The 14,097-nt window shown below is 36.6% G+C and overlaps 1 protein-coding gene across 2 annotated transcripts in view; it reads left to right on the forward strand.

The window, feature by feature from the left end:
• The window catches only part of PEX7 (peroxisomal biogenesis factor 7), a 43,055-nt gene that overhangs the window by 10,697 nt on the left and 18,261 nt on the right, over nucleotides 1-14,097 (forward strand). For both annotated transcript variants that reach the window (XM_088053797.1, XM_005518469.3), the window contains exons 6-8: nucleotides 8,467-8,573; nucleotides 8,975-9,088; nucleotides 12,364-12,419. In XM_088053797.1, coding sequence (XP_087909923.1) covers nucleotides 8,467-8,573; nucleotides 8,975-9,088; nucleotides 12,364-12,419 — 277 coding nt within the window. The remainder of the gene's footprint in view (nucleotides 1-8,466; nucleotides 8,574-8,974; nucleotides 9,089-12,363; nucleotides 12,420-14,097) is intronic.

The raw sequence follows: 14,097 nt of genomic DNA on the forward strand, positions 1-14,097 counted from the left end.
TTGAAATATTCCTTTCTTGAAGGAGTCTGTACTGCTTTGGGATTGTCAGTTGTCTGTGTCTTTTTTTCTCTCTTTTTGCCCCCCCTGTCCCCTTTCTCTCATCCCACCTAACACATACCTACTCAAACCATATACTTACTGCTGTCTTAATAGTATAGTTGTAATGCTTGAGAAATGAACTGTTTCATGTTGCAGCATCTTCAGTTCTATGTGTACGAGTAAAATAAGTTAGGTATGTAAACCACAGATTGGAAAAAATGTTGGTCTTTAAATACATCTGATTAAACTAAATGTAAGTAAAACAATGCACTCTTTTTTTTTCCTTTAAGGGAAGTAAGCAAGAGGAAAGAAGGTTTAAAAACATTTTGCATGCCACACCACTGCCATTTTTCTGCCTTTATTTGAATCCCTACAGAATCCTGCAGAAGTTTAATTTCCATGTAACTAATTAGTTTGTGAACACTGAAAACAGAAAAGCAGACAGAATCACAAACTACAGTAAAATAGCTGCTCAAAAGGATCAACTTAGGCCTGAAGCTAATATTTGATTTTGAAATATAGCTTTTTATCAAGCTATTACGAGACTAGAAAAAGAATACAAGTGAAGAAAATGAGAAATATAAGATGGCAATATAAAGCAATTGAAAAAGAACTTGATATGAAGTATAGCCTTTTTTGCTTCATTAAGTCTCCATTCTGAATACATACAAGAAAACTGAGCTTGTCTGCAGTGGACAGTAAAATGCAATTGAATTGTGAAGGATATATATGTCTGATGCTTCAGTTAAATTAGGTTTTATTCAGCATCTAATAAACTTCCATTTAACATTTATAGGGATGTGTGAGGTACTTTACCATGCTGTTATCTTCATGTACAATCATTCATACATTGAAAAAGAAAGTAAATTGCATATCTGGGGTTTTTTGTTTGTTTTTGAAATTGGGATTTAATAGTAACAGTGCAAACTGTTAATTCTGGATATGTAAATAAGTGCTGTTGTGATATCAGTAGCAATTTCTGAGCAGATAAGATAAGCAGGATGTTCAGGTCTACGTGTGGCACCAAACCAGAGCCCTGTTAAATGTCTGCCTTATGCTGAAAACACACTGATGTGGAAAATGTCATTAAAGAAGTGACATGAATGCTTAACAGCAGCCTCATGGCTAAGGGGGTTTAATGACTCACTATGTCATTTGCCTTGATTTTTTTTTTTTCTTTTTTAACCCAGAGAGTAAATTGGTGAGAATCTCATAGAGAATGTTATAAATGTATGCAACAGTAATATTTAGTCAAATGTTAATCAGTTCTACTAGCTGATTCTCCATGACTGCAGAGCAATAGGCCTTGCTCAGTCCTATGGTTTATAAAGAAAGCATCCTTTTCAGTATCAACTGGGTTTATTGTCCTTTAACAGTAGAAAGTACTTAATGAATACCATTTAACCTTTATCTGCATAACTGTAGTATTCTTCCATACAGATACAACTCTGACAAATGAAAATATGAATATTTTGGATTAGACAAAGCCCAGATTTAGAATGACTGATAGCTATTTTCTTTAATACTGGGACCTTAGTTTTAATGCTGCATTCTTTTTTAAATCATTCTTTAAGTTCACTGATCAGGGCAGGTACATCTTAACAACATCTTAACTCATGAATAAGGATAAGAAATTTTTCTCAAATCTGCCTGGCAATGTCTGTATTTATCAGTATTTAGGTTGATTAATTGTATTCCTTGCTCAAAGACTTGTTTTTAAGCCTGAAAGCCCAGGGCAAAAAATTTTCTTATACCACAATAAGGTATGATAATTTCTGATAAATTTTTATTATGTTGACAAAAGTGTTGGATGACTGTAGTTTTGCTGCTTTGCAAATGAACTTGTAAATCCAGGTCCCACTCTTGTAAGCCCTTGCATTGAGTGCTAGACTTTAATGTTGGAACTAAAAACCATTGTTTATCTCATACTCTGTTTTTCTGCCAGCCCTGAGTTAGTGAGTTGCCTTTTAAAAAGTCTCTTCTTCCTTACTGGTCTCTTGGTGATAAATGTGTGTAATAAATGGATTTTCAAGCTGCAGTTTCATGAATCAGGTGGGCATGTAGTCTTGGTGCACCTTTCTGTGTTTGATACTCAAGTTGTAAAAAAAAAACCTATGATTGAACAAATTATTTTGCATGAAATAATGAGCTGAGGAAGGTGTACATCTACTAAGAGAACATTTATGGAATTAGTTAAGAAGAATAGCCTCGAGTGCAGCTTCTCAGTAGAGGTGGTTTTTTTGTTTTTCTGGACCAAAACTTGGGGTTGTTGTCTTTGACATCATTTTTCTAAAGTTTCAGCTCACATTCCTGCCTCAGAAGTAGCACTGAGCAAAAAAAGGAGATGTTGGAGAGTAGGACATGGAGACAGGTTATTCCAAAGATGTTTATGCTCATTCAGGTTCCTTAAAAATGGAAGAAATAATCTGCTGTTTGGCTATGACAGTGGTTTCTCATGAATTCCAAAGAACTTTTTTCTAGAGGTTTATACTCCATCCATTTGTGTGCAGTGTGGGTCCACTTTTTGCTTCGTTTCCTTCTTGTTTAATGTATTAGAAGAAATGCCATAGTCAACAAGGTTCAAAGCTTAGCAAAAAATTGGTCATTTTTGAAACTGAAACCCTCAAGAGATAAAAGAATAAGATGCTTCAATTTACTGTGTGGTACATTGTTGTACAAACCAAGTATCTAGAGAGCAAGCTGATTGTGGAGTTACTGTGGCTTGTTGCAGTTCAGCCAAACTGCTGTTTATACTAGAAGCTTTTGAAATGCAATTTACTTGCTTAGTTTATGTCAAATATAGTAGTGATGTGAGTGTTTTCATTTGCAATCTGTTACTTTAAGACTAACCAGCGCAGTTTTGAATTCATCCAAGTCTTGTGCTCCAGTGTTGTGGTTTAAACTCAGCTGGTCACCAAGCGCCACGCAGCCACATGGTCACTCCCACGTCAGTAGGACCTGGGAGAGACATATGTAGGGTAAAAGTGAGAAAACTCGTGGGCTGAGATAAAGGCAGTTTAATAGGGAAAGCAAAAGCTGTGCACACAAGCAAAGAAAAACAAGGAAATAATTCACTGCTTCCCATGGGCAGGCAGGTGTTCAGCCATCCCCAGAAGAGCAGGGCCCCATCATGTGTGACGGTGACTTTTGAAGACAAACACCATCTATCCAAATGTCCTCCCACTTCCTCCTTCTTTCTTCTACTTTGTATACTGAGAATGATGTCACAGGTCTGGGATATGCCTTTGATCAATTGGGGTCACCTGTCCCAGCTGTGTCTCCTTCCAATGTCCCAAGCATCCCCAGCCCCCTCACCAGGAGGGCGGTATGAAAAGCAGGAAAGGCCTTGGCTCTGTCTAAGCCCTGCTTAGCAATAACAAACATCTTGATATTGTCAACCCTGGGCTCAGCACAAATCCAAAATATTGCCCCATAGCAGCCACTGTGAAGAAAAGCAAACCTACCCAAGCCAAAACCGGCACATCAAATAAGCTTTACTAAATCATTCTCTAAAGAACAAGCTGAAGTGTTTCTCAGGAAATGAGTTTATTCCTCAATTTATACTATGTGCTAACTATAGTAAAGTACTGTATATAGCACATGCTATAACATAAACCACTTTCAGGTGTTCATTTTGTACTAAAATCACACGTTATAAAGTGGTTTAGTGTCCAGAAGAAATAAACAGTAACAGTTTTTTACAGTAAATTAATTTGGGTTTTGTCATGTGGGTTACAGGTAGGTATCTAGCCAATATTATAATTTGCTGAAGAATGGCTTAATCAATCATAAGGCATTATGGACGTGTGTTGACTTTGGCCAGTTTTGAAAAAAAAAATTCATCCCAAGATTTATGTATAATCCTCTTGGAAAACACTGAAATAAAGATTTTATTTTATTTTATTTTATTTTATTTTATTTTATTTTATTTTATTTTATTTTATTTTATTTTATTTTATTTTCAGAAAAATAATTGTTTGGCCTCTTCCCTAAAATAACTTAAAACTCTTCTCATTTTTAACTTGACACCATTTTGTATTAGACTAAAGTTGACCTGTTGGAAAGTATATTTCCACTGGTAACTTTGTGTACTAAGTCAGTTGTGCTACATGGAGATAGATTTTGTGTATTTGGTAGTACTCTTGGATAATTTAACTAAAGCTGTTATTTGTGTCACTATTTCTGTCTCTGTGTGTGGAATCCTGTGAGCTTTATTATTCGTGTTGTAAGTTCTCTTGTCCTGTTGTGGTGGTTTAACCCCTGTTGACAGCTCAGCCCCACATGGCCGCTCAGTCACACCCCCATGGTGGGATGAAGAGAGAATCAGAAGGGTCAAAGCTGGAAAACTCATGGGTTGTGGTAAAGACAGTTTAATAGATAAAGCAAAAATTGTGAATGCAAGAACAAAACAAGGAATTCATTCACCACTTTCCATGGGCAGGCGACTGTTCAGGCTTTTCTTGGAAAGCATGGTTCCATCATGCATAATGGTTACTTGGGAAGACAAATCCATCATTCCAAACATCTCTTTTGTCCTTTTTTCTTCTCCCAGCTTTGTAGGTTAAGCATGATGCCATGTGTTATGGGGTATCCCTCTGGTCAGCTGTTCTTTTTGCATCCCGTTCCAACTTCTTGTGCAGTCCCAGCCCTGCCACTGGCAGGGCACCATGAGGAGCTGGAAATTCCTTGACTTAGTGTAAGCACTCTTTAGAGACAAACAAAGTATCACTGTTATCAATGTTATTCTCATCTTAAATCCAAAGCACAGCACTGTACCAGATACTCAGAAGAAAAACATCTCAATTTCAGCCAAAATCAGAACAATTATCACTGATAGAAACAATCAGCACCATCATTTTAATATGCATAAAAAGATTGATTTTGTGTCATGAGAGTTGGGTTCTACTTGTAATTCTCCCACAGATTTTCTGTTTGATTCAGCCTAAATAATTTAATCTGGTTTAGTATTTAAAAATACATGTAAGTAAGCAAGTAATGTTAACTTGTGATCATTAATTTGTGGCATTGCAGAGATAGTTTAATTGCAATGGTTTTGGCTTTTTACAGGTGCATGTAGTGATAGAACAAGGGGTAATGCTTTAAACTAAAAGAGGGTGGGTTTAGATTAGATATTATGAAGAAATTCTGTACTGTGAGGGTGATGGGGCACCAGAACAACCAGAACAGGTTGCCCAGAGAAGCTGCAGATGCCCCATTCATGGAAGACCAGGTTGGATGGGGCTCTCAGCAGCCTGGCCGAATGGAATTTGGTTCCTGAAAAACATTATACCTGTCCTAGTTAGAGTCCTTTTCCCCTTCACATAATGTTTAAGGTTTCGTGGGGTTTCATTAACCACCCAAATACCTAGCTTGTTTTTGTAGTTACTGTTACACCTCTGCACTGTTTGGCAATGATTGCTTAGCTGGTTGTTCTCACAGGACTTTGGAGATGATGATTTATAAATTTGGATAAAATATATCTGTGAGTAAAAAAGGTAGTATAAAATCTACGTGAAATTTAAGTCTTAAATAAACTTTATCTTTTCACTATCAGACAGTGTCATTCACATTAGCAGTCTTTATCCTGTGTATAAGGATGATGTACTTGTAGATTAGCATCAATTGAAAAGTTTTGAATAGATGAGTGTGTATTGTGTAGTTTTATTGATTCGTCCAAGATTTCACAAATATTCATTAGAAAGAAAGAAAGCAAGTACAATGTATAAACAATTCTGAAATCATAATTATCTAATGGACCAGTAAAAAGCTGTTGCCATAGAGAAATTTCTTCATACAAAAATAGCAATATTTTATGGGGGAAATGTTGGGTGCTTTTGTGGTTGCTTACTTTGGTCTGTCAGCTGGAAGTGTCTGTTAGTGAATGTGATTGTTCTAGGTGTGCTTTCCTTGTACTTTCTGTTATTATGATCCTACTTTATCTTGTGGAAGAAGTGCATGCTCAGTATTTGCAGTACTCATGGAAATGTGGAAATTGCAAAATTTTTAACTGAAGCTTTTATTGTAATTGAATGTAAATATATGTATGTAATGGAAATTAATTTGAGGTTGAAAAAAAGTTTGTTAAAATGTGCACTGAGTCAGGATTGCACTGTTTATCAGGGTTTTTTTAATAATTAATCTGATTTTTAAATGAAAGAATTGGATTTGCCTTTGGCTTTAAATCAGTCTTTTCTATTCACAGAAAGGTTTACTTGTGTCTTGTGTTACTCCATTAAAAACATTTCACTGATAGTGCCAGCCAGAATTAATAACTGCTAAGTCTAGCATTTTCAAAGAAATTTAAAAAATAAAAAGGAAAATAACCATTTTTTTCTTTTTCTTATGCATCAGCATTTTCTGTTAAAAAGAAATAATTGGGGCAATTGTATATTTAGTGTCAAAATTGATATTGGCTGAATAACTTTTCCAAATGCTTTTGGCCCTCATAATGCTACTGTAGCATCTCTGTATCAGTTCATTTTAGTTCACCTGGATTTATATATTTATTTGCTTGGGGAAAATGATCCTGTCTGTAGTGAAATATGTATTTCTCCTTCAAATCTATGTTATCTGATGAAATTAAAATAAAAGCTTTTTAAAAAGTCCATTATAATATCTCAGAAAGACTTAAAATTCAAACTGAACTGTCCTCTGTGGGCAAGGAGATTAGCAAGGCTAATAGAGAGTGGATGGGCGTACTACCTGTTTCTTTGCCAAAACCCTGCTGCTTGTGTTTCTTCCTCTCCATATGTTGCCCTGTTTTTATAAGCATTGTAGCGATGTTTGAGGCTTCACTGGCTGCAGGGTGCCCTTGTCAGGGGTGCTATCCATGTACTGAGCAGCAGTCTTCCTCTTGACAGTGCAGGAAAGGAGTGAAAGCAGGGAGGAATTGGGTGTTGTTCCCACCTTACAGATGGGGAGTTTATCCACCAAGAGTGAAGTGTCTCTCACAGTTGTGAGGGCTGAGGATGAGCCAGCCAACACCAGAGCAAGCTCCCCATGGTCTCCGCGGTCAGAAGGATGGACTCACGACATGTAGTGAACCAAGCTCTCTCTGCCTTATTTATTTAAAGTTTCCAATTGTTTTATGGGTTTTTTTGTGAAGTCTGCAGGGTCTGGTAGTTCATGCAATTAGGAATATTGCTGTGGCTCTAGGGATGGTTTTATTTGATCTGTAGCCAGTTTCTTGAAAAGAGCTATGATTTTTTTTTTTTTTTTTGCCCAACCCAGCTGGCTTATTTTACAGCCAGTGACCAACAGGGCACTAAAACCATCAAAGTGCTTGTATATAAATGGCATGAAAATAATAAGTATAAGGAAATATCAATAATTTCTTCAGCAGCAGCATAAAACAGTGGTTTTTTAATTTAGGTAGTATTGATACATGCCTCATATAGAAATCACTAGTGTTTTAATCACTTTTTAGTGATTAAATTTGTCTCTTGAATGAACATAAGCATAATAAATTCTAATTAATTTTCTCCCCCTAAGTTAGAGAGCTAGAGAATCAATTTTTGCTGACACAAAGCTAATGCAGGGCTAATGAGAAAATCCCAATTTTAAAAATTGATAAGCATAGTTGTCCTGTCAGCTGATGCAGCTTTTGATGTCTTTACAAACCATTAGGAGATGAATTTTTAAGAAGGGTATACACGAATGCTGAAGATCTTTAGGGGTAGAAGTAAATTTATGTCTGGAGATGAAGAGAGAGGCACAGGTGATTAACAGCTCTTAAGCTGGACTCTATTGCTCTCTGTGAGTGTGCATGTGCGTGCATGCTCCACAGTTAAAGCACATGTTGTCTTTCCTATCTGTAACAGTTACAGTGGAATGACTTTATCTTCCAATATTTCAATAAACAAGAGTGACTGGAGGCTTTGTACATGGTGCATACAGGTGATAGATACATCATAAATTTTTCTTTCTTTGAAGGAATTTTGAAATAAGTGGTATATCAAATACTGTTCATTTTTCCTTGTGCCAGAAGCATGTGACTAGGTGGTACTTCTCAGATGGCTTCAAGAGGAAGCTCTTTCATGATTCTGATGCTCTAAGTTCATTTTTTAATGGACCTTTTAAATGGCTTCTAGTTTAATTGAATGTTATTTAAGTCTTTTACCCTATCTCCTTTTAGTCAAACCTGAGTTTAAATAACAGCGGAAGGGTTACTAGTAAAATGAATTTGTGGAGTTTTTTCTCTAATGAAAGAGCAATAGTAAGTTCAGATACCTTTTCTTACATCAATATGACTTCTATGATGTGTCTATAATGTTGCTTGCTTTATTTGGCATGAATGTCCTCATGCAATCATTTGTATTTCATACAGCTAAGAAACACTTGTCCTCTAAGTACTAATGGATTAACTAATGGATTAAGTGAATTCTGTAACTGATGCAACAACATTGAATCAATTTCTCTTTGTTTCAGGTGATCAGACGTTAAGAATTTGGGATGTGAAAACCCCAGGAGTCAAACTTGTGATACCAGCCCACCAGGCTGAGGTCTTGAGCTGTGACTGGTGTAAATATGATGAGGTATAAAACCATTCATCCCACTGTTTTGCTAATTGAACCACTCTCATTAAATAGCAGGGGGTTTTACTGCATTATTGCATCTTCTCTTTATGAAAATATGCCTAGTTGCTTTGTTGCTCTCATTCACTATTACATCTCCTGAAGAGCTTTGTTCTAACAGATGGTCAACCCAGGAAGATAAGAGATTTTGCTTACTCTTTGTGTAATGGGCAGAGTAGTCAAAAGTGGAAAACAAGTTTGTGTTTCTTTGAGCTCTTTAATTTCCATACTGGGGATGTCACTTCATTTATGATTTATTAATTTGTATTTTTAGATTTTCCTAAATTTGTATCCAACATATGCATTGCTACAATTTAGTAATTAAATTGTTGTGATGTATCTGTTTTTTATTACATCATCAGAACTTGCTGGTAACCGGTGCAGTTGACTGTAGCTTGAAAGGCTGGGATTTGAGGAACATCCGGCAACCAGTGTTCGTCTTGCTTGGTCATACCTATGCTATCAGAAGAGTGAAAGTAAGCTGAATTTTATTTCCCATTGACCATCACTGAATTGTTACACAATTTTTTCTGGAAGCCAGTAATATTTTGTATTATCTAATAACTAGGAAAAAAAACCAACCCAACAGGATTTTAGATGTTACAGTGGCTGTTCTTCAAAACTTTCAGTTTAGCACTGTCAAACATTTTGATGTTTTGTAGATTGATGGGATTTTACAGTAAATGGCATTTTCAAAGTCAGTATATTTGCACTAAGAGTGTTTGAGGGCCTCGAGAGAGGGTTAGAAGGTTTACTTCAGCTAAATTATATGGGAAATTCGAGATGGGGAAAACACTTCCCCTTACTCATTTTTAAATGATGCTGTTCCTTTGTTTCTTTCCACACAAAGGGACAATATTCACGAAGACAAGACATAGAACAAATTGTGAATATATACTTTTGTGTATACAAAGAAAATATTAATGCATTCCAAGAGATTTTGAAACTTTATGCATGAAAGGCTTCAGATTACTTTACTGAATCTTTATACAACTAGAACACACACAAATAAGAATTTTCTCTAGATGCACAATGACATTTTTTTCATCTTATATGAAAATATGCATTCAAATATCTTTTTTGGTTAACTCAAAAACTGTAACTATTTTTCAGTGTAAAATATTGAAACCAGCAAAAAATGTGAGAGTCAAATGCATCAATATCAAAGTCTCCTGAAAAAGGAGGTAATGCCTAATCCTTTTAAAGCCTCCCAGGATCAGGTTTGTTTATTAATATTTTCTAGGAAGTCTGAACTGGCAGAAAAAAAGTTATCCCGGGTTGTTATTTTGCTTCATATGGCCTTGGTGTGTTTCTAACGTATTTAGAAGTTACCATGCTTAGTTTGTAATTTGTCAGAAAAGGGTGTGACTCAGGTAGTCATTCTGTATCACAAATCCTTTTAATGGTCGGACAATATGAGAAGCTCCTGCTCTCCTTATCCCAGCTCCCCCTGCCTGCTCTCCTGACTGGCGATTGATTCTTTTTTTTCTAATTTAATGCTTGCACAACTAATCACTAATCTGGCTGTGTGAAATATTTTTCATAGGAGAAGATGCATCCATGTGCAAAGAAGATAAACTGAGAGTACATGAATTTTATTCCATCTTACCAGGCTTTCTTTGCTTCCATTTCAAGACAGACATGGTCCCTGAGGACATAAGATATGACAATGTGGGCCAGCACTTCGAGGTGGTGCAGCATATCTACACTTGTGTGGTGTAACTCACCAGTCACACTGTATTGCAAGAAGAGACCTGGATGCTGCCTCTATAGAGGCAGCTGCCCCTACTGATATCCCTTCCCCTGTGTTGTGCCGACACGAGCGATTGTAAAGCTGCAGCTGATGGCTCTGACTTGAAACCCAGTCCCTGAAAGTGACTCGTTTCTGTCTGGATCATTACGCTTTTTCAATTTGTTGCTCAACCACACAATTGCAAGCCTTGATACAAAAGAAGGGGATAGGAACACACAGTTTGAAGTGGAAAAGAAAGTGGAAACCACAAGTCTTGGCAGCAGTACACTCTGAAATTAGCTTAAACCAACCATGAAATCACTCTCTTTGCTTGCCTGTCTTTTGTATTCTGTTCACTTGTTCAGGGGTTGTGTTGACTGTCAGATCTGAGGCTGGCAAGGAATTCTACCCAACACAATACTATCAGGATTCCTGCAGATTTCTTACAGTCTTTCACTGCAGTACAGGGCATTATCAGCACACTGAGGTCATCTGGAGTCCTTTTTGGGAGATTTTGATATTGGTGCATTTGATCCTCACATTCTTAGCTGGCTTCAATATCTTAGACAACATAGTTACAGTTTTTGAGTTTACCTAAAAAGATATCTGGGTATGTTGGAATCAGGATGGATGATGTGGTGGTATCTTCTGACTGTAAACAGCTGTTCAGATGATAAAATTGTAGTATCTTACAGTTAAATGGAGCAAAATTTTCTCTTGTAGCAGAAAAACATTATGCAAATTTTCTCAACTTAGATGTGTAACGCTCTGCTAAGTATTTTGACAGAGTTTGCTTAAGGAAGTTTCTAGGATACTTAAGGTTAATGACAAAGTTTTGACAGGATGGTTTTGCTTTATCTTAAACTATGTGGACATGCAAAGGGGGCTTATGGAAAGTGTACCATTAATTTTTGTTGCCCATCCGACTTCTTCCCCTCTAGTATTCATTTTCCTGAGGTGCAGAACCTGGGGGTTTTTGGGTTTTTCTTTCCCCCCCTCAAAAAAAAAATGGCAGGAAGTCTGCAGAGGTTCAAGTTCCAGCATGCACATCCCTCAATTCTGCTGTAGCAAAGACAACTCTGTCAGCAGAGTTCAGTAGCCATCAACATACACTGCTCTCTTGGCAACCTGAGCAGTTGTGGCAATAGCCCAGACTTAACTTTTGACTGTGTAGTTGCTGTGAATAATATTAGAAGTCTTGCAGGAAGACTTACCTGTGAACCATAGTGTGGGGGACCTGCATTTCTAACTCAAATTATGTCAGTGGCTTGTTGTATTTCCTGCTGAGAAATACAGATTTTAAAATAATTGGAAACTGAAGGTTGCAAAAAAACTAGGGCTGAGATAAATAATTTTTGCATAACTGCATCCTTCTTTTGCTGCAGTTCTTAGACCAGTCTGAAAGAGTCTGTGGAAGAGTGTATCCATGTATCATGGAAGAGCCTGTCATGTAAAATGCCCTGTAGGAGAGGGGAGCATCATGAAGTGATGTTATATTGCCTTCAGTTTTTCCACTTCTCTCTATTTTTCCCATTTGTATAAATAATTTCAAAATCATAGCATATCGATTTGATGACAGTAATATATCTTATATTCTCTGTAGTATGGCACAGATTTTGTCTCTCTGAAAATAATTAACTGGTCACATAGCTGGTTTGAAACTTGATTTATAGATAAAACAGCTTATTAGCCAAAAGCAGAATTTAATGGCTGCTTATGACTATTCCAGAACTTCTTAACTTTATATCAGAATTATTTGGTACTGCTGTAATGAAATCTAAGCAAACTGGGATCCCATAGGGCATTCCTTGTGATTATTAATTCTATGATTCCTTGTAATTAGAAGCATGGGGGAGAAATACACTGATGTAGTCTGTTTTGTAGCAGTGTGATGTGGTACCAAGACAAATTTAGATATTTAGAACTATTTTTAGTAAATGAACTAAGTTTTTGATAACTTACTACTTACCGTAAGTCTGCATATGTCCACAATGTAAAAGTTGTTTTGTTTTCTTGCAGTTTTCACCATTCCACGCAACCATATTGGCCTCTTGCTCTTACGATTTTACTGTAAGGTACAGTATTTTCTCTAACTGGATAAAAATAGAAAGATGATCTATTTTAATATAGCTTGCAATAGAAAACAGTTCTAGAGTGGATATACAGAAGTGTAGTTAATATTGCTGTCAGATGCTTCATAACCTATGTTGCAAATGCATGGGTTTGTCATTAAAGGCCAGCTCAGTCACTATGCCAAGAAATATCTGCTCTATCAGATGTTTTCTGCAATCCTTTTCACATCACTCTACTCAATGTAGAATGTTGCATCCACCTGTGATAATGTCTGATAAGAAGATAATACCCTCTTACTTTAGTTAATTTGTTAAAAATTGTTCAAATGTTAAAAATGATGCATTTTTATTTACACTTTTTATGAACACAGCTTTTGTCCTACTGGTATCTGAGGAGGCTTTAGTAGTGTTCCACAGTGTGAATGCTGAAGCTCTTTAGCCCTTCTTCAAGTTCCCCTGGCTGCTCATTATATCTGATACTGCTGAAGATCTCATAGTACAGATGTTTTTAAGCTAATTTAAAGTCCTAAAGAAGTTTGATTTGATACTGGGATTTCTCTAAGGTACACAGTGTCCTAAGTCAGTACACCATGAAGTATTCCTGAATATCTCAGTCCCATTCTTTGATCTACATTTTAATTTTCTAACATGGACTGAGTGTAGTAGGCAGTAGATTAAGAAATGGGAGAAGCCCTCTTGCCTCTGTAAAGGACTGCAAAGTTATCCCACTTGTCCAGATCATCTCAAGTAATGTCACTTCTGGTTGTGTCCTAATTGGTCTGCCACCAGACCTAGAGAGGTTCTGTTGCCAAAGGGTTCTGTTGCTAATTCTCAGTGCCTGTATATGTTGCTAAACCATAAATCTATCCAGTCTTCTGCCATAACATTGTTGCATCCATAAAGTTGCATCATGAAGTTAACACATTAAGCACTGACACAACTTGATTGTGTTGTCATGCTCTTCCCCTTTTTGACACCAACTATATATCCTTCAGGTTTGGCACTACTCTGCTTCATGCAATATTGAAATCTAGTGCAATTTCAGCTCTGACATTCTTGTATGTGGAAATGGTCAGAAAAGATGGAGAGAGCTACTGGCTCACAAAGCATTGTGTCTATAAATGCAGAGCTTGGGGACCTCCTCACAAAATTCACTCTAGGCATTATTTTTCTGTTCAAATATTTACTTGTCATGACTAGGGAGAGACAGCAGAATCAAAGAGATGAAATAAAGATTTTTTAACAGTTTTCTAAAACTGTTTGATCTGGTATGAGTGAACAAACAACAAAGAAGGCCAGAAAGTCTTTGGAAGAGGTGTCACAAGCAAAATATTCTGTATAACGGAGGAAAATTGTTTCCCTAAGAATTTGGATATGTAAAGACTATATTGCACCTCTACTGCATACTGTCATTTTACTGGATGCATCATACACTCCACAATTACATACATGCACACATCCTGTCATATATGCACATGTGTGGACACACACACAGATTTCAATTTAGGAGTAAAAATCCTTGATTTTTATATAAAAGGTGGAAGAAGAGTAGGGATTCTAATACATGACATTAGTTATGGATCTTGTTAAGTCTACTCAAGGCTTGTGACTTTTTAGCCCCATTTGGTGGCAGGGGGCTGAATTTTAATTCGTAGAACAGCATGGTATGGCAGTCCCTTAA

This window comes from Pseudopodoces humilis, chromosome 3 (genome assembly GCF_049639895.1).
Source record: "Pseudopodoces humilis isolate 2021_Gansu_Grassland_sample_001 chromosome 3, ASM4963989v1, whole genome shotgun sequence".
Taxonomy (NCBI): Eukaryota; Metazoa; Chordata; class Aves; order Passeriformes; family Paridae; genus Pseudopodoces; species Pseudopodoces humilis.